The 20,440-nt window shown below is 45.0% G+C and overlaps 1 protein-coding gene across 1 annotated transcript in view; it reads left to right on the top strand.

Annotated features, from left to right (window-relative positions):
• HIVEP3 (HIVEP zinc finger 3) overlaps positions 1-20,440 on the top strand; it is a 666,961-nt gene that overhangs the window by 557,219 nt on the left and 89,302 nt on the right. Inside the window, 2 exon segments of the mRNA XM_051987908.1 lie at positions 1-4,166; positions 15,688-15,833. Of these exon segments, the coding sequence (XP_051843868.1) occupies positions 1-4,166; positions 15,688-15,833 (4,312 nt within the window).

Raw genomic sequence — 20,440 nt, 5'->3', positions numbered from 1 at the left:
CGTGCTCCGCGTCCCATTCTGGCACCTCCCAGTCCCTCGAGGAGAGCCCCCAGTTTGCAGAACCGTTGTCGTCATCAGCGGAGCATTCCGGGAGCCACAAAGCGGAGGACACTCACACCATCAAACAGAAACTCGCCCTGAGACTCAGCGAGAGGAAGAAAGTGATGGATGAGCAGGCTTTCCTCAGCCCCGGGAGCAAGGGGAGCACTGAGTCGGGATACTTCTCACGGTCGGAGAGCGCAGAGCAGCAGATCAGTCCTCCCAACACTAACGCCAAATCCTATGCCGAGATCATCTTTGGCAAATGTGGCCGGATTGGGCAGCGGACGGCCATGCTGACGGCCTCGGCCACCCAGCCGCTGCTGCCCCTCTCTGCGGACGACAAACCCAGCTTGGGCCCCATCTCCGTGCCCCGGACGCAGGTCATCGAACACATCACGAAGCTGATCACAATTAACGAAGCAGTTGTGGACACCAGCGAAATAGACAGCGTGAAGCCCAGGAGGAGCTCTCTGTCCCGCCGGAGCAGCATCGAATCCCCCAAGGCCGGGATTTTCCGGGACCCGTTTCAGCTGGACCCGACCAAAACTCTGCTCTCCCATGGGGAGAAAGGCAAGGCGGAACAATCACTCCTCTCCCTGCAGCAGCTGCCTCCCAGCTCCAGCGAGCCCGCGCCCCTCCTGAGGAGCCACTCCATGCCTTCCGCCACCTGCACCATCAGCTCCCCGCACACCTTCAGAGGTAGCTACTCCTTCGACGACCACATCAGTGAGTCCGACACCCTGAGCCGCAGCCAGGTCTTCACCTCCCACCCTCGCACGCTGAAACGCCAACCCGCCTTCGAGCTCCCTTTGGGAGGGGAATACAGCTCGGAGGACATTGGGCTAGGCCCCAAGGACGTGGCTTCCAAATCGGCAGAAGAGAAAGAAGCGAAGGAGAGCGAACTCACCAAAAAGTCCAGGAAAGGTCCCAAAGCCAAAGGGATAACCTTTGAGTGTAACATATGCGGAGCTCGGTACAAGAAACGGGACAATTACGAGGCCCACAAAAAATACTATTGTTCAGAACTGCAGCTGGCCAAGCCCACTTCCACGGGTGCCCATCCATCCTCAGAAGTGGAAAAGAGTCAAGGGGAGCACGAGTCTTGGTCTCAGATGATGCACTATAAGTTGGGGACCAGTTTAGAACTTACACCGTTGAGGAAGAGACGGAAAGAAAAGAGCCTTGGGGATGACGAAGACCCTCCCTCCTTTGAGTCGACCAAAAGTCACTCCTCCGTGGGACCTGGGAGCCAATTCGCCAATCCACCCCCCTCAGAAGCTGCTTTGAACCTCCCCCAGGAGCCTACCAAGCCACCAGCAGAGCCAACTCCATCGGTGCCATCCCTGGAGGGGACCATGGCCTTTCAACCGAGGACTCCCAAACCAGTGGCAACTTCTGAGTCTGGAAAGGAGAGAAGAAAAATCTCCACGGAAATTTCAGTCATCCAGCACACCAGCTCCTTTGAAAAACCTGACCCTCCAGAGCAGCCGAGCCACCAGGAAGGAGAGGACAAGGCTTTGTCCCAGTTCCCGTCACAGCCAGCAGCCGCTCCTCACGGCCGCTCTTCCCACTCTTTGCAGCCGAGGTTAGTCCGCCAGCCTAATATCCAGGTTCCTGAAATCTTGGTGACAGAGGAGCCTGACAGGCCGGACACAGACCCTGAGCCCCCACCGAAAGAACCCGAAAAGATTGAGGAATTTCAATGGCCTCAGCGGAGCCAAACACTTGCACAGCTCCCCGCAGAGAAGCTGCCCCCCAAGAAGAAGAGACTGCGCCTGGCAGAGATGGCCCAGTCCTCGGGGGAGTCCAGCTTTGAGTCGGTCTCCCTGACCCGAAGCCCCAGCCTGGAAAGCAGCGTGTCCCACGGCTCCAGCCATTCAGCATCCTTTGAAAGGGAAGAGCATGGGAAGATAGATGCTCCAGGTCCTTCCTCTGAAAGCCACCCCAAGGCTTTCGGCAGCCACATGTTGACAGTTCCAAGCTACCCTCACCACTCCAGAGAAATGCGCAGGTCAGCCTCCGAGCAGTCCCCCAATGTTTCGCATCCCTCTCAGATCTCTGAGACGCGCAGCAAATCCTTCGACTATGGGAGTTTGTCTCTGGCCCCGCCTCCAACCCCGGGCATCCCCACCCCGTCAGCGCCCCCTGAAAGAAGAAAATGCTTTCTGGTGAGACAGGCGTCCCTGAGTCGGCATCCAGAGCATGAGCCAGAGGCAGCTCCCAAAGGGAGATCCGAAGTGGAGGAGCTGCTCCCTTCATCCAGTAAATCTTCCACTAAAAGTTTGCTTCATCAACCTTCCTCTTCCTCTACCTGCTCAGCTTCTACCACCACTACTTCCTCCTCTTCCTCCTCCTCCTCCTCCTCCCATGGTGGGTACCTCAGTGCTAAGAGCCAGCAGAAGGACAGTCCCCAGCTGGTGTCCAGCCCGCCTTACACCGAAGCGCTCCAAGTGTTCCACCCACCCATTCCCCAGCTCTCCCTGCATGAAAAACCGTACCTGCCTCCTCCGGTCTCCCTCTTCTCTTTTCAACACTTTCTCCCACCACCAGGACAGACCTCAGAGCTATTCTCCGCGCCAGCTATGCCAGAGCTCTTCCCCGCTCCGTACTCCATGCCCCCACTCCCCCCTTCCTTATTTCAGACCCCACCGATTCCCCTCCAGCCAGCTGTCCTCCATCCAGGTCAGCTCCACATGCCTCACCAGCTCATACCTCATCCAGCTGATCTCCCCTTCCGTCAGCACCCCTCCTTCCTTCCCATCCCCCATCCCAGCTCCTCCTCTCTCTCTTCAGGCTTCTTCCTGCCTCTGCAGTCTCAGTTTGCCCTTCATCTGCCCGGGGAGGTTGGCGCCCATCTGCCCCCGGTGAAATCCAGCCTGTCCCCTCTCACAGGGCCCTCTGGCCTCTCCCCTAGCACAGAGTACGGCACCGACGTCCGGTTGCATCCAGTGACCCGTGCCGCCAGCCCTCCAGTATCGACGTCAGCCCCCCAGCTGGCCATTCCTTCCTGCCCGGACCCCGCAGTGTCTCTGGTCGTTCCTGTCCGAATCCAGACCCACATGCCCTCCTATGGAAGCGTGATGTATACAACTCTTTCTCAGATCTTGGTCACTCAATCCCAGTGCAGCCCATCCTCCCTCGTGCTCCCCAAGTTCGATGACTACCCGGCCAAAGGAACGCTGGTCGGCGGCGTAGAAGCTCCCGGGGTAGGTCTGGAGCTGGCCCACATTAGCGAGGAGCAAAGAAGGGGGTTCCCGACCCCCTACTTGAGGGTGCCTCTGCCCTTAGCAGAGAGGAAAGGCTCTTCTCTGTCCTCAGAAAGCATTTTGGGCTTAGAGGGAAGCCCTTCCACCGCAGGAGGCAGCAAGCGTGTACTGTCCCCTGCAGGCAGCCTAGAACTGACCACAGAGACCCAGCAGCAGAAGAGGGTCAAGGAGGAGGAGGGCTCCAAAGCCGAAGAGAAGCTCGAACTGCTTAGGCCGGCCAGCACCATCCTTGCCGGCGCTGAAGCTGGCAAGCGGCAAGAGAGGGTCCAGTTTGGGGGCCCCAGTCAGGGCTGTGGGGAGGAAGAGACTCTCCCTAGCTCATCGTTGGCTCAGCCCCTTCCCAAGGAAAGCCCTCCCTCTCAGTACTCCGGGGCACCTCATTCAGGAGCTTCAGGCCTGGAGGCATCAAAACAGCCACCTGGAAAGTCATCCCGGCGACAGTCACCAATGCAGGGAGTGAAGAAGGAAGACTCCAAGGACCTAACTGACCATCCACCGAAGACTCCTCCCACCTCCTCCTCCGCTTCTCCCAGGATAGCCAAATCCCGGGAAGGTACGGACGCCAAGAAGGTACTACAGTTCCCCAGTCTCCATACGACCACTAATGTCAGTTGGTGCTATTTAAACTACATTAAGCCAAATCCCGTCCAGCAGGCAGACAGGAGGTCCTCTGTTTATGCTGGTTGGTGTATAAGTCTGTACAACCCCAACCTGCCTGGGGTATCCACTAAAGCAGCTCTGTCCCTCCTGAGGTCCAAGCAGAAGGTCAGCAAAGAGACCTACACCATGGCCATGGCTCCACATCCTGAGACAGGAAGGCTTGTCCCGTCCAGTTCCCGAAAGCCCCGAATGACAGAGGTAAGAACCATCATGTTTGTTTCTGCCATCTCTAACTAATCTGATGTGATCTCCCTAGGGGGCCTTGGGTCAGGAAAGGGGATTGCATAGAATTATGGTAAGAACTGTAAGACTGTAGAGACCATCAGGCTCATTCCCTTCGTTTTATAGATGGAGATACTTAGGTCCAGGGAAGGGATCTGTCATGTTCCAATGAAAAGGCTTAGTGTTAGAACAATGAGTACGTAGGGGGACATTCTTATGGGAAGGGTGTGAACCAAAATTTTCGGGGTATGGGCCCGATAGCTTATTTAGCTGACCTTACTAGGATGTGGTGTAATGGGAGCACAAGGTCATTACAGGGTTAATAGTGGCTCTGGGATTTTTCCCATGCTACAAAGATGTGACAGAAAGAGCAAAGGCTCACAGACTCATGCAATTAAAAGGGACTTTAAGTCGTATTACTTAGTCCAACATGTCTCTCCACAACCCCAGGGCCCCTGAAGCATGCATCAGTGAGTTCCCACTGTAAACTTTCTCTCCTGATAGAGAGTCCCTATATAAAAGAAATTTATGCTTCTTCTCTGGATAGGTATGAATATGCATCCTAGTAGAGCTGGCTCTCTATAAAAGAAAACACTGTTTTCCCATTGACTTCCATTATACAAGTAGAGGTGCATTATGGGGGGTGGATGGCAGGGGAAACAGGATATGACTCCCCCAGCAGACTGAGCTGGAAAGTTTGGTTAATGGGACTGCTTTGTAGTGGTTTCAAAATTCTTAGCTCTTTCCTGAATCCAAGATCATACCCTTTCTCATCAATGCTCTTGCTGTCTTTTTTCTTCCCTAATCCTCCTTTTACCCACCCCACTTTGCTCCAACTATCCCCTAGAATCACTGAAGTATTTTCTATTCCCAGAAACTCCTAACCTTCATCCTCATCCCTTCTGGTATTTGGTTCTCCTCTTAAAAGAGCTGGCTTCTGTTTTTTTAGGTGGGGCCGCCATCTGACACATGGTGTAACTCCAGTCTGAGAATTCCTTAACAGTGAGGCTCTAAGTTCAGTAAAATGAACTCATTTCCTACTTAACAAATTCTGTATGCTCAGAGTTCTGTTACTTGAGTTAGCGGCTTTGCTCCAGAAAGTGATGAGATGGCTATAAGGGATGAGGCCATTGAAAGGTCTGCTGAGTCGGCTAATCAGCCAACTAAGTAAATGGGGAACTACTGTTTGAGGAAAGCAGCCCTGTTTGGGTGGATGGGGGTCCTTCCTCCTCTTCCTCTAAGCTGTTGTTAGAAAAAAAAAGGGAACCTCAAAAGATCCCAAGTTAGAGGACATCCCCCAAGGCAGACATACATTCCTGACCCTGAGGTTAAGTCCTTTCCCCTTTATTAGCTATGTGACTTTGGTCAAATAATTAGATTTCTTTGAGGCTCAGTTTCTCCCCCTTTAAAATGTTAGGAATAAATTTGATGCCTTCTAAAGTTTTTCCTAGCTCAAAAATCTGTATTCCTAGGATTCTTTCAATTGCAAATCCAGGATCATAAGAAGGAAAGGAGGGAGGGAAAGAGAAAAAGAAAAAATCATAAGAAGGAAAGGAGGAGGGGAAAGAGAAAAAGAAAAAGATACAGACAGAGACAGAGAAGAGAGAAGCAGAGCAAGAGAAAGAGGAATGAGGGGGAGAGAGACAGAGGAAAATCAGAGAGAGAGAAAGGCAAAGAGATGTAGGGAAGGAGAACAAATATTTATTAATTTTTTTACTACATATCAGGCACACATGTACTAAGTGCTTTACAAATTGTATCCCATTTGATCCTCATAATAAGGAAGGTAGGTGCTATTATTTCCCCTAGTTTACACCTGAAAAGACTAAGGTAGAGGGAAGTTAGGTGATTTGCACGAGATCATGCAATTAATAAGCATGAGAGAATTTGAACCCAGTTCCTCTCACTCAAGAGCCAGAGCTCTTTTCAGGATGCCACGGGCATAGCTGCACTTGGTGTTCTACTTTCTGTGTCCTGGGCTCACTTTCTTCCTTGCTTACTGAATGTATCTTGGTCAGGACCCTAGCCTTGCCTGAAGAGCCCCCTTTGGGAAATATAGCTGAAGGCCTTGCATGCTGTTTGCTGAATGGTTAGCCAAAGGAATGAATGCCTATGTCATTTTGTAGGGGTTCCTAACCCCTGCCAAAGGGGCCATATTATCCACTTTTCTTTTTTTTTCTTTTTGTTCTCATTTTCTTTTTATTTTCTTTTATTTTATTTTTAATAGCTTTTTATTTAAAGTTATATGCATGAGTAATTTTACAGCATTGACAATTGCCAAATCTTTTGTTCCGATTTTTCCCCTTCTTCCCCCCACCCCCTCCCATAGATGGCAGGTTGACCAATACATGTTAAATATATTAAAGTATAAATTAAATACAAAATAAGTATACAGCACCAAATTGTTATTTTGCTGTACAAAAAGAATTGGACTCTGAAATATTGTACAATTAGCCTGTGAAGGAAATCAAAATTGCAGGCAGGCAAAAATATAGGGATTGGGAATTCAATATAATGGTTCTTAGTCATCTCCCAGAGTTCTTTTGCTGGGTGTAGCTGGTTCAGTTCATTCCTGCTCCATTGGAAGATTTGGTTCATCTCATTGCTGAAGATAGCCAGGTTGATCATTATATAGTATTGTTGTTGACGTATATAATGCATATTATCCACTTTTCCAGGGAAAGTTACAAAGTAGAATCACCGGGTTTTGCCAAGATGGGTGATTCCCTAGTTACTTTTGTACCAATAGAAAACTGAGGGGCGAGCAGCTAATTGAAGAAAATTGAACAAGAGAGAACTAATTTAGTCCTATTTGATTTGGCAAATGCCCTGTTAAATAAATATTGTTTTTTCCAAGAGGAACTGTACCCAGAAAGATTTCTTTGGGAACCCTACCTTTCCAAAATTCCTAATCCTCACCCTCTTTGTTGATTTACCAGATTGCCCAATGCCAGAAATGTCCCTAGGGAGCAGAGCCGGGGCTTGTGGTAGCCAAAGCTGGTAACTGCCTCAAACTCAACACACATGGAAAGTACAACGAAGGACATTTTCAATTCTTGATAAAGCACTTGTATTTTTTTATTTTAAAAATCGGTTTAATTTGAAAACCATATATTATCTCTCCTTCCCACTGCTTCTCCCCCTACCCCAACCATTGAACAATAAAATAAATCAATAAAATTCTTATAACAAATATGCTAACTCCAACAGAACAAATTCCTTCATTGGCCATATCCTAAAATGTGTCCTTCATTCTTAATTTTTAATTATAATTATTGTCTCTCTCACAGGGGAAGAGTTCAATGTTTCCTCATCAGTTCTTAGATTTATGGCTTATTACTAGGTAGAGAAGAGTTTTCCCAAGTCTCTCAAAGTAGGGTAGTTTTTTTGTGTGTGTTTTTTTTATTTTTGGTAATATTGTCATAACCTCACTCTTGAGTCAGTATGACATAAAGGTCTTCCCAGTTTTCTCAGAAATTGTCCATTTCATCATTTTTTATGGTGCAATAGCAGCTCATTACATTTATATACCACATTTTTTTTCTCAGCCATTACCCAATAGATGAGTACCCTCAGAGTTTCCACTTTTTGGCTTCTACAAAAAAGAACTACTATAAATATTTCTGTATGTATGGTTTTTTTCCTGCTTTCTTTGATCTCTCCAAAGCCTAGGCTTCACAGTGGTATCTCTGGTTTGATGTCACAAAGACTTTTGGGGTATGGTTCTAAATTACTGTCCAAGTGGCTAGACTTGTTGCAGTTCCACCAACAGTGTACCAGTAGTGTACTTGGCTTCCCACAGCTCTTCTAACATTTATCATTTTCCGCTTTTGTCATTTTTGCCAGTCGGATCAGTATGAGGTAGATCCTCAGAGTTGCTTTAATTTTGATTTCTCAAATGATTAGAGAACAAATATACCTATTTTTAATTCCGGAAAATTCCACTCTCCATGACCTTCACACAGGGGTTTATGTTGTAATAAATCATCTTGCTGTGTATCACAGGAATGATTCAGAATCTCCAGTGTGGAATAACCCAAGGGAGTACAATGTTAAAACCTGCCTAGAGGCATAGAAATGCCTTGCCCTGGCCCCGCTGGTCAGAAGCAAATGCTCTCAGTGGCCCCTCATCTATTCATATGGGAACCATTCAAAATAAGCTCCTTCCTTTTTGTTTTTCCACGAGCATCTCTTTCCTTTTTAAAGAGCTTTGGAAGGTGAGGGCTCTTTGACGCTCACGCAACTGCCTGTGAACGCCATCACGAGGACTTCACGGGTCAGCATCACGTTATTCCCAGGTCCCAGTGGCTAGGCCATTCGTGATCCATTTTTTAATAAGGAATGAGCCCATAGAGTTAGAGAAGGCGGGAAGCCTCTTGTCTTTCATAGTGATGAAATGATGTATTCCTATCTTAAAAGTCATAGCCAAGAGGACATTTAAAGGCAAAAAGAGGCCAGGAAGGCCAGCCAGCTCTTTCCCATCTCCTCTTTGTCCTATCGCAGGTAAGACTAATTATAATCTAGATAGGTACAAACTCCCTAATCTTTTTTGATGATCCCTTCCCAGTTCCTTGGCTCTCTTCTGGTGACTATTTCCGAACAGGATTCATTCCTGACTGTCCCTTTCTTGAGTTTGTCAACACGCCCTCCATGCTGCAGTGTGGTAGCCAGAAGTAGATACAGTACTCCCTCTAGGTGTGGTCTGACTAGGGCCAAGGACATTGAGATAGCACTGCTCTTTCTTCTGAAGCCCAAAAGACTGCATTACAAGCAACATAGCATCCAGAGTGAATGGTCCCATTGTCCTCTGCTCAAATCAGATCACATCTAAAATCACAATTTTATATACCCAGACTATCCTTGAAGGAAATAGAGAGTGGTTAGGCTGGAGAAAAGAGGATGAAGAGGAGAAATGAGGTTTATCTTCAAGTATTTGAAGCTAGGCCACATGAGAGAGGGACTGGATTTATTCTTCTAGGAACCCTTCAGGGCAGAATTAGGGATAGTGGATGTGACATACATGGGAGCCAGCTTGGGATCCACAGTGGGAAAAACCTCCAAACAGGTTGAGCTGTTTCAAAGTAGCCTGGGCTGCCTGAAGTGAACTCCCTGTCACTGGAGGTCTTCAAGGGGAAGTAGATGACCACTGATTGGGAATGTTATAGAGAGGATCTACAATCACAGGTAGAAAGTAGACAAGATGAACCCATGCTTGGGTCCTTTTCAACTAAGATTCAGTGTATCTGTGGCTGAGTTCCTGCATAGGACTGTCTCCTCATCCCATCCTATCCCATGCCATCTCACCCAAGGTAGGCCTGACTCCTCATCCCATCCTATCCCATGCCATCTCACCCAAGGTAGGCCTGTCTCCTCATCCCATCCTATCCCATGCCATCTCACCCAAGGTAGGCCTGACTCCTCATCCCATCCTATCCCATGCCATCTCACCCAAGGTAGGCCTGTCTCCTCATCCCATCCTATCCCATGCCATCTCACCCAAGGTAGGCCTGACTCCTCATCCCATCCTATCCCATGCCATCTCACCCAAGATAGGCCTGACTCCTCGTTCCATCCTATCCCATGCCATCTCACCCAAGGTAGGCCTGACTCCTCATCCCATCCTATCCCATGCCATCTCACCCAAGGTAGGCCTGACTCCTCATCCCATCCTATCCCATGCCATCTCACCCAAGATAGGCCTGACTCCTCGTTCCATCCTATCCCATGCCATCTCACCCAAGGTAGGCCTAACTCCTCATCCCATCCTATCCCATGCCATCTCACCCAAGGTAGGCCTGTCTCCTCATCCCATCCTATCCCATGCCATCTCACTGCACTTGCCCTAGAGCATTCTTTTACCTTTTTTCCTTTTCCTTTTCCCTTTTGACTTTTTTTCTTCCTTTTCTCTTCTTCCTCTCCCCTTCTCCTTTTCTTCCCTTCCTCTCCTCACTTTCCTCCTCTTCCTCTTTTCTTCTCCTCCTCCCTTCCCTCTCCTCTTCTCCCTTTTCATTTTCCTCCTCCTCCTCGATAGACTATCCCCATATTGTCCAAATGCAGGAACCATTCCCAGACTCCATCCCCATTGCTAATTGACATGAGAGCTTTCACCTGCTCCCCTTCTGACCTAACTGTTTTACTTCTCCTTTGTCTAACTCACAGTATGGGGCCCATCACACTGGTGCCAGACTTAGTGCAGATCCCTCAATCAGCTTTGGTCCCACCGAACTTCCAAACTTAAATGATCCACCAGTCAGCCTCCTCTGGTACCAGAAACCATAGCCTTTCATCCCTAGCCCTTCAAGTTTCCAGATAGATCTATAGGAAAAAGTCTATTTCTTTTTCGGTTATGAACTGGAATAGAAGTAGATCTCATTTAAGTTATCCAGATGCAGCGTGATAGGGATCAGACCTGGAACACTCAGAACTGTACCCTCTCTTCTTGGTGCATCCTTCTGCATCTGATCCTGACTCTGAAGGATCACATCCCTGAGAATGTGTGAATGGGTCTGAGTAGAGGAAGATTTCAGATCCCAGAACCAATTATTTCTTCTTCATTCAAAGCAGTGCCTTTTACAGCATATTAGAAAAAGACAGGTATTATTCATCAAGCCACAGAATATCTGCTATTGAAAGGAATCTGATCCACCCCCTACCTGAGCAGTGACAGTTCCTTTTATTCCATTTGTAACAAGTGGTTCTCATTCATCTTCTACTTTTGGAGACCTCCCTGCCTTCCAGTGCAGCCTATAAAACTGCTAGACAGCTCTATGGTAGAAAAGTGGGGTTTTGCCCTTTAAGAAAATAAACTGAAATCTGCTTCTATAACTTCCATTTTTTACTCTGCCCTGCTCTCTTGATATCAAACAGAACAAGTCCAATATTTTACTCAATTACCAGTAATTATGTCACTCAGCCTTCTCTTCTCTGGGCTAATAATCCCCAATTGCCTTGCCCAAGACTCATTATGGCATTGGATCTCTCATCTCCTTATCATCCTTCCTCTATACATCCTCCATATTGTCAACATCCTTCCTATAATGTATCATCCAGAGCTGAACAAGGCATTCGAGATATGGCCTGATCAGGGCAGAAAAAGTGGGATGAACACTTCTCCGAATCTGGATGTCAGGCCATGTAAGGACTGCTATGTTGGCTTTTTCTGTTGCTGTGCCCCACTGTGGATGATGATGAGCTTATCATCCACCCAAACCTACCAGTCTCTTTCCTGTGCTCTCCTCTAGTCCCATTAGGCATCTACCATCTTATTCTTCTGCAGTTGAATTTTTTAAACTCATCTTCCATATTCAATGATTTTTTTTAATTTCAGTTCATTACTTTTTTAGATCCCAGTTCTGCTATTCACTTTACTAGTCACAACCCGCTTCATGCCATTTCCAGATCCCAAAAGCATTCCATTGATATGATTTCATTTAAGTCACTGATGAAGAAATTAAACTAAAGAAGGCTAGGAATAAGACCCTAGAGCACTGCTCTGTTTAACTCCTTCAAGACTGTCAGAGATTTATTAATCTCTTCCTTGGTTTCAGTTATGCAACTACTTACAAATCCATTGTATGCTATCTATCCCACATCTCCTCATCTTCTCCACAATTGTAGAATAATAATTATAATAATGTTGATGATAGCAATAAGTGACCTCCCTTGCTAAAAATCCAGGTGCATTCTTAAAACTCAGTTAAAAAGAGAAATAAGGTGAATCTGCATGCCCATCTCTTGACGAACCCATAATGATCATCAAGCCCCTCTCTAAGGGTTCATAAATGAAGCGCCCAATCCAATCCACTCACAGCATTTGTCAAATTCTTGTTGTGTACGAGAGGCAGTGCTAAGTTCTGGGGTCACAAAGACTATTTTAAAAAGCAATGTCTGCCTTCAAAGAATTGTAAACCAGTTCTTTTAACATACTCAGAAATAATCACCAAATTGTTTGATCTACTGATAATTCATCAGTGCACCAGATGAGGAAGTGAGTCACAGCAGGACCACATGCCATGACTTTGTTCTGGCTACAGGGACTGACCTCTGCCTGATGTAATTGTGTTCTCCAAGTCCTAGATTTTCACAATTCTGTCCAATGGAACTTCCCATTTAAATAGTAGGTGAAATTCAGGTTCTTATGGTACTCTTCACCCTGATCTTTATCTTAGCCCTGTGAAAGCTCATATTAGTCAACTCTCCTAGAGAAAAGACCAATTGGAAACCAAGACTTCACTTATTGGGTACTGTCTGTGTGGGTGCTGAATTACACCCACCTAAATCATAATCTGTTCGATATCATATTTGCACATTATTTGAGATACGACAGCAGGAATTCTTAGTATAGAGATCCTGAATTTCTTTTTAGAATATTTTGATAATTGTGTTTGAACATAATTGATTTCCTTGGTAATACTATGAATTTTGTTTTATATATTTAAAACTCAATTTTGAAACAGGGGCTCCTAGTCTTCATCAAACTGTCATAAAGGATCCATGACACACAAAAAAAGTTAATAACTCCTACTCTAGGGATATAATAGAAACAAGGACTTTGGCATCTAAAGACTTATCTGTCTTTGACTAAGTCTCAGGTCTGCCATTTCCCATTCATTTGACTGAGAGCAAGTAATTTTACTTCTCTGAGCATCCCTTCTTCATCTATGAAATGAAGATAGTACTTTTATTACCTGCCTTGTAGAACTGTTCTGTAAAAAGCTCTTTGTAAATCAGGCTATTACTAATGCTGATTTTACTAATTTACTAATTTTAATTTTAAATTTGAATAATTTATTAATTTCACTAATACTGACATCAAATACAATAATATTTGGTAATTATGATTGATCATAATATTATTATTACTCTGTGGTTTTCAAAGACTAGACCAATGAAGCATAAGCTTTGACAGGTCCTTCTGAACTTGAAGGACTTTAAACATGTCTGGCCCATAGATTATACACCTTCTACTCAAGGTGCCACTTAAATCTGAAGAAATTCTTTACTAACCCAGACTCCAATCCAATAAGCATTGTCTTGCACATGTGACTATATGCAAGACATTATGATATGAATGGGAATATAAAGGCAAAGTGAGCTTATATTCTACTAAAGAATTAATTCCCCCATAATCCATTTTCTTTGAGACCCTCCACACATGAAGACCCTATGGAAGGGCTTCAATCTGCTTCAGTTTAGGGAAAATCCACACTGATGAAATTATAGACCTGGATTTACTTAGAAAGTAAGCTCCTTGAGGGCAGGTCCTGTGTCATTTTCATATCTCTAGCACTTAGAACAATGCTTGGACACTTAATAACCACTGAAAAAAAAACTTTATTGGATCACGAAGTCAATATTATTTTTGTACCTACTTCATGACATCAGGATCCTGTGATTTTGTTGGAGGTTTGAGATGGCCTCTGAGTGATGCTGAAAAAACTCTATTCTTTATCCCATCTGATGATGGACACCGTTACACTTCTCTAAGCTGGTCCTTGGATAACAGACACACCTTCTGTCTTGAGAGCCTTATCTTAGCTTGTCCAGTTTGGTAGGAAGCATTTAAAGCTCTGTACTGGTGTGGTCAGAAATCCAGGGATATTTCTCAGCCAGTCAGTCAACAAGTATTTATTAAGCACCTACTATGTTCCAGACATTATACTAAGTGCTAGATAAAGAGCATTTATATATTGCTCTAAGAGTTTGCCAGCATTTTATAGATAATTTATTTTATCTTTACAATTCTGAGACGTGGTTGCCTGTCTTACCTTTGTATCCTTAGCACTTAGAACAGTGCTATTTTCATTATACCCATTTTACAGATGAAGTCATTTACCCAGAATGATGGCTACTAAAGATGTAAGACCAGATTTTAATTGCTGTCTTTCTGACTTCATTTATACAACACTTAATAGTTATGAAGCCCATGTTTGATCCTCACAACTATCATATGAGGTTAAATAGGATCAATATTGTTATACCCATTTTACAGATGAGACAGGTAGAAGTTTTCCCAGGGTTCCCTGAAGCAGTATTTGACTTCAGGCCCAGGGGTCTACCCATAGTTGCACCTAGTGTTTACTCCTTTCCTTGTCTACATCTGGGGCAACTAGATTTTTGACCAAGTTCTGCCTGAGCTTCCCACAACTTCCATGGAGTAGAGGTATATTCTGCCTTCTTTCAAAGCTACTAATTATTTTGATTTGTTGTCGTTTAGTCATTTTTCAGTTGTATCTCATACTTTGTGACTCCTTTGAGGTTTTCTTGGCAAAGAGTGGTTTGGCATTTCCTTCTCCAGCTCATTTTACAGATGAGGAAACTGAGGCAAAATTATGTGACTTGCTCAAGGTCATACAGCTAGTAAGTATCTGAAGCTGGATTTGAACTCCTGAAGAAGAATTTTCCTGATTCCAGGCCTGGCACTCTGTATACTATGGTACCCCCCAGCTTCCCATTGCTTGTTACTCTAGTGATGAGTATTGTAATGGCTTCACAATTTCCCCTGAATCCCCATTCCCTCTAGCTATTTGTAAAGGTGATCTTTCAGAAAAATCTTAGAATCATTTCTTACCTCCTGTCACCGACTTACTCTACTAACTCAAGTCCAGCCTTTAGGGATTTTTAATCTTCTCCGACAGATGCAAACCAGGAAGTTCCCCCTAGAATCCTGCTGGCTGCCTGATTATTAAATGAAGTATTAGTATTAGGTGAAGTATTAGATGGATTTATGATTGGTGGCACAATGGATCGAGAACCGAGTTCAAATCCTTCTCCTATAATTAAATACAACTTCCATGGGACAGACTATAGTTATGAGGCACACATGTAAAAAATATATTCACAACTCCAGAACTGACAGAACTTCAATGTCCTTTCTCTCGTGGAATCCTCACAAAGCTCCTCGATTTGTATGGCATCTCTCTTAAGCTCCTGAGATCTGTTCTTTGCCACAATTCAGATATTTAACCTGGAGAAGAGAAGCCTTGGGGAGAGGAGCATGACAGTGACCTTCAAGTATCTGATGAGCAAAAGAGTAGAAGAGCTCTTGCCATTTTTCTGTTTGGCCCTATGTGGTAGCTGTGTGATTTTGTGAAAATCAACTTAATCTCACTCAACCTCAGTTTCCTCATCTGTAAAATGGGAATAATAATAGCATCACCTCTCAGAGTTGTTATCAGGGCCAAATGAAATAAATATATATATAAAATCTCACTTTGTAAATGTTTAAGTGTTGTGATAGCTATGATGATGATGATGAAGAACTCTCAGCATATTTTCTAACTCCACCAACAGGACATACTGTGTGTCAAGAGCTAATTGGGGATTGACTTCTTAATTCTCCCTAGGTCACTCACTTTGCTTAGAGTTGCCAAGTGTACCAAGGTCTGCTGTCCTTGGATTCCTTTGCATCCCGTGGCTTTTGGATTTCTGATTGAATAAGCAGATGGTGTCTGCACCTGGAAACTTAACCATCTTTGTTATTTCTCTGGTGCCACAGGCTCATCTGCCTTCGATGGTCTCCAGCGAGGGTCGGAAAGACCTAGCTCGAACCAAGAAGGAAGAGGAAAAGAGAGGGAAGCCTGAGGAGGATGCCCCTGCCTCCAAAAGAGGGGAGCCAGCGAGGATCAAAATCTTCGAAGGAGGGTAAGATGCTGATTTGTCCTGAGGCTCTTCCTGTGGAAGGGAGATACACTCTGTCTTTGATGTGGATTGGGGGTGGAGAGGAGGAGCCTGAGTCTGGCCAAGAAGGTTTCTTGTGGAACTGGTGCTCAGAGGTGCCTTTCTGAACCATACTGGCGCTTGGTTGCTGCTGCCCGCCGCCATAGGCTTCCCGGGCTTTCAATGTTTCAGCTTTCAGCAAACCTCAGGAGGGCTTCCTGTTAAGGCGAGTATGGAGAACAGCTAGTGGGATTCCCATGATTCTGGCCATGGGGGTCACTGCAGGGAGGACAAGCTGCTTGTTTGTGCCTAGTACTGCTCCCAGATTTCACCATCACGTGTAATTTGGGGAGAGGGGTGGTACCAGCCTTCTGGATGGTTTGAGATAAAAGGGAAAGACTGGCTCTGAGTGGCCATTTCCATGAAAGTGGTTCCTCTGGCCAGCCAAAGATTAATAACTCTTTGGTTGCCCCAGTGGCAACTTGAAAACTTTGAGAAGAGATTTCCAATACACAATTCTCTTTGGGGGACACTGTCCACTCACCCATGGGATTGTCTAACATTTGTGACTTAGAAAGTGTGACAATCCAAATGTCTCAAAATGTCTCCTTCATTGCTCTTCCAAAATTTGGAAGGACATGTCTCCCCAGAAGGGATTGAATAATGTTTTCTCTTAATCCCACATACATGACTGAGAGTATGTGTTTATCATTTAACACAGATATTCCACTTAGAGTATGGTGATAAAGAGTATTTGATAAATAATTATATTATCCTTTTGAAATTGTTTCTTTTATTTCTTATATTCCTAAGCATGGGTGAATTCTAGATTTTATTACCAATATTGAATAGGGTACATAGAAAGATTTATTGAAACCCAGGTGCAGGACCACTATACCTTAAGGATTTGGGGTGTCCATGAGTTGACCCCTCTTGGACACATAGTATCTGGTACCATTACTACCATCCCTTGCCCATCCCTGTATACGTAAGCTAGCCCATAGCCAGATCAAAGGGCTGAGCCTGCCCTTTGTGACAGACTGTCATCTCAGTGGAATCTAATTAGATTGCTTTATTAGTATTTATCATGTGCATAACAGACCCCAGGATGGAGAAATACAGCTCATAATGAAGCACTACGTACACGGTACAATCATTATGATAGAACAAACAGGGGTGAAAGAGTAAGGGTCAGTAGCCAAGGTCATTCACGTCATTGTCAGAAGGTCACAAACCTCTGGAAATGTCCATGCCTTCCTCATTTAGGCCGGATACCCTTGTGCTGCATTGCTATTGGGCAGAGTTACCCTTGTGTGTCTTGGCAGAATGACCACGGCTCTGTGGCAGCCATCTCTTGTCCTCCCAGTTGGTTTGGAGATCCACGTGGGAAGGCCACAGAATGGCTCCGATGTAACTCGCCTGGGCTTTTGAGAGGATGGAGGATGTTCCAAATTGAAATCTTGTCTCCCGATGGGTAGTTAGGTCCATGGTCCAAAGGGTGTGACAACCTTCATAGCTCAGTGTCTTTAGAATGGCAGAAGGCATTTCCTTGTGGACATGATGAGAGATGTCTTTGTTTCTGCCTTAAGAACTCACTCCTCCAGGCTGCTATTATCCTCATTCTGCCATTTTTCCATAATACAGAGAGCCTCAGTCAGGAGCGAGCTCTTTTCCTCCTTCTCCAAACTCTATTTCCTGGTCTAATTCTCTCTGACTTCTCTTTCTCCCAAGTCTTTGCTATAGATATACTCTAAGAGCCCCTGCTTCTTTTCTAGCCCCTCTCTTCGAATCCTTGATTTCCCCTCTGCTCCTACAGTTTCTGCTGTCACCTTCAATGGATCTCTTTCCCTGTCTCCATCTTCAGTTCTTGCTTTCTGGTTCCATATCCCCAGATGGCTACATCTTAGTGCAGATGCCCCGCCATCCCAGAAACTTAACTCCCTACCGCTGAGTTTATCATCTAGAAAGAACAACACAGAACAATGAAAAGTGTGCTCAGCCTGAAGTCCGGTCACCTGGGTTCAAATCTCAGCCCTGCCATTTTCTGACTATGGTCAGGTACAAATGATTTGATCTCTTTAATCTCAGTCTCCTCCTTATAAAATGAAGTTAATAACATTTGTCACTCTTAAAGCATGATAGAGATGTGAGTTGTTGCAGTTCTTTCCTCCCAACTAGCAGGTATCCCTTCCAAATGGCCTTTTCAGTTGGAGATCTATGACTTTATGACCTTGGAGCCTTGTGGACCTGATTCCATGTTATGATCAGTACCCCTAACCTTCTTCCCCTTATCAAATTTTCAACTTTGCAACCTTTCCTGATTTTTTTCCCTGTTATCTCTTTACTTCCCCCATCTAATCAATCTCTGGATTCCACCTACTTTTCTAAGGCCCAGTCCTTCTTTTCTTTATCTGCTTTCACCTTCTAGGCCATTCACTTCTTCCTCATCTCCCAGGGTCTTCTCTCACCAGCCCACTCTAGACACTGCTGGGCTTATCTTCCTCAAATACGGTTTCCTTCATCTCACTTCTCTGTAGTCAAAAATTTACATGGGCAGGTTTCTTCTTCCTCAAAAAAAAAAAAATCTAAAGTCCTCCGACTTATTTTCAAACCTAAATTCCAACTGGGTGACTTCTAACCTTATTTCTAGTGAGACACTCCCAGTGGAGCCACATCTGCCTGCATCTTTTGTACTGAGGCTGCCACCAAAGCTGGCATGGAGCAGCGCCCCTTGACCCACTTGAAATGGTTCGCTTCACTCTGACCTCCTTTCTAGGTACAGTTTCTGTACCTAGATCATATGATTGATTTATACCTCTTGTCAGGATGCTTTTTGCAAGAGTCCTTTGTTTTGGGAGAGCAAGTTACTTAGTCAACCGACAAGCATTTATTCAATGGCTCACCATGAGCCAAGCACTGTGCCAAGTACTGGGCATGCAAGTCTGCCCTTTAGAAACTTAATTCTAATAGGGTAACACAACACATAAAAGGGGAGCTGGAAAGTGTTAGGGGTGAGAGGAGAGGATAGAAGATCTCTATATGGGATGATGGAAGCTGAGTCCAGAGAGAAGGGATACTGGGTTTGATGCCCTTCTCCAGAATGGAGGCTCCATTCCAATGAGAGAAGTCCAGATAGGGAAAGCAAGTCTACTTGTATGTTCTGTTGCCCCTATATTTTTGAGGGAAAGAGCAGTTCATGTCTGCTGTCTCTTATGTCCTCCTGTGACAGGACAGAGTTAAATAGTTGGCACTTTGAGGCAGCTGAGCATGCAAAGGATAGAATGCTGCCCCTGGAATCAGGAAGACCTGAATTCAAAACTGATTTCAGAAGCTTACCACCTACGTGATCTTAACAAGTCACTTAACTTCTCTCTGTCTTAGGTTCCTCAACTGTAAACTGAGGGTAATAAATGCAGCTACTTCCCAGATTGTTGTAAGGATTAAATAGGAAAATATTTAGCCCTTAGCACAGTGCCCGACACAAAGGAGAATGTGTAAATGCTGGCTATTCTTCTTATTGTTTGGCAAATGTTGTTGACCAACGTAGTTGGTTGAAAGAGATAGATGGTGTTGGTTCCAGAAAGTAGTGCTCTGTTATAGCCAGTGGTTGTTATAAGCGTGTAAGAGATGGGAGGTTTCCTGTGATAAGATGCTATTCAACAAACCAAATTATGACTTATTGACCCACATGCTATGTGCCTCTCCCACATTCTATTAGTCAGCAGAGGGCTCGTGACTCAACGTCTGTGATAACGTAGTTCTCAACCCCTCACTATAATCTCAGTCTACACTAAAGCAGAGCTTCCAGGAATAAGGAAGTGCTCCTATCACTTCCCTCTGCCCTTTTCACACCTCCTAGAATATTAGGGACAATTGTCGGCACCATGTTTTTAGAAGGACACTGGTCAGCTGGAAAGGATTCAGAGGACAGCAGTAAAAAGGACCAAGAATCTCGAGTCCCTCGAGAATGAGGTTCAGTTAATTTTCCCTGAAAAAGAGAAAACTCAGAGGAATAGCTAGGCAGGTATCTTAGAGTCTTCGAAGTGCTGTCAGATAGAAAAAGTATTAGATTTGTTCTGTTTGGCCCCAGGCAGGGAGGTAGAACCAGGGCAGTGATGTTACAAATGGGCCAATTTAGGCTTGATATTAGGGGGGAAAAAAACTTTCTAACAGAACTCTAAGTGGAAGGGCTACCTCAGGAGGAAGATCACAGGTGATTTTCAAACAGAAGCTGGATAATCTTTTGCCAGTCATGTTATGGACAGACTGAACTGGGGGATGGCTTTCAACTCTACAAATTCTATAATTCTCTGCTATCTAATCTGTTAAGAAGCAACTTGGCCCTTGACTAAACATTGCTCTTAGTTCTGTCAATCCTTCTTATTTAGCAGCATTTCTGAAAGAACTTGGCATCTCTAAGTATTTAAAAGACTGTTGCTCAGAAGAGCAATTAGGTTTAGTTGTCCTTGGCCCCTAAGCAGGAGGCAGGATGAGAAGCTAGATTAAAGTCTGATAAAAGGGAAGACTTCCTTATAGTTCAGGATCCCAAAACGTAGAATGGGTTGCCTTGAGAGACAACCCTCTTGCAACAA

Source organism: Antechinus flavipes, chromosome 3, assembly GCF_016432865.1.
Source record: "Antechinus flavipes isolate AdamAnt ecotype Samford, QLD, Australia chromosome 3, AdamAnt_v2, whole genome shotgun sequence".
NCBI lineage: Eukaryota > Metazoa > Chordata > Mammalia > Dasyuromorphia > Dasyuridae > Antechinus > Antechinus flavipes.
The sequence above is the reverse complement of the archived record's forward strand: the minus strand, read 5'-3'. Positions and strand labels throughout refer to the sequence as shown.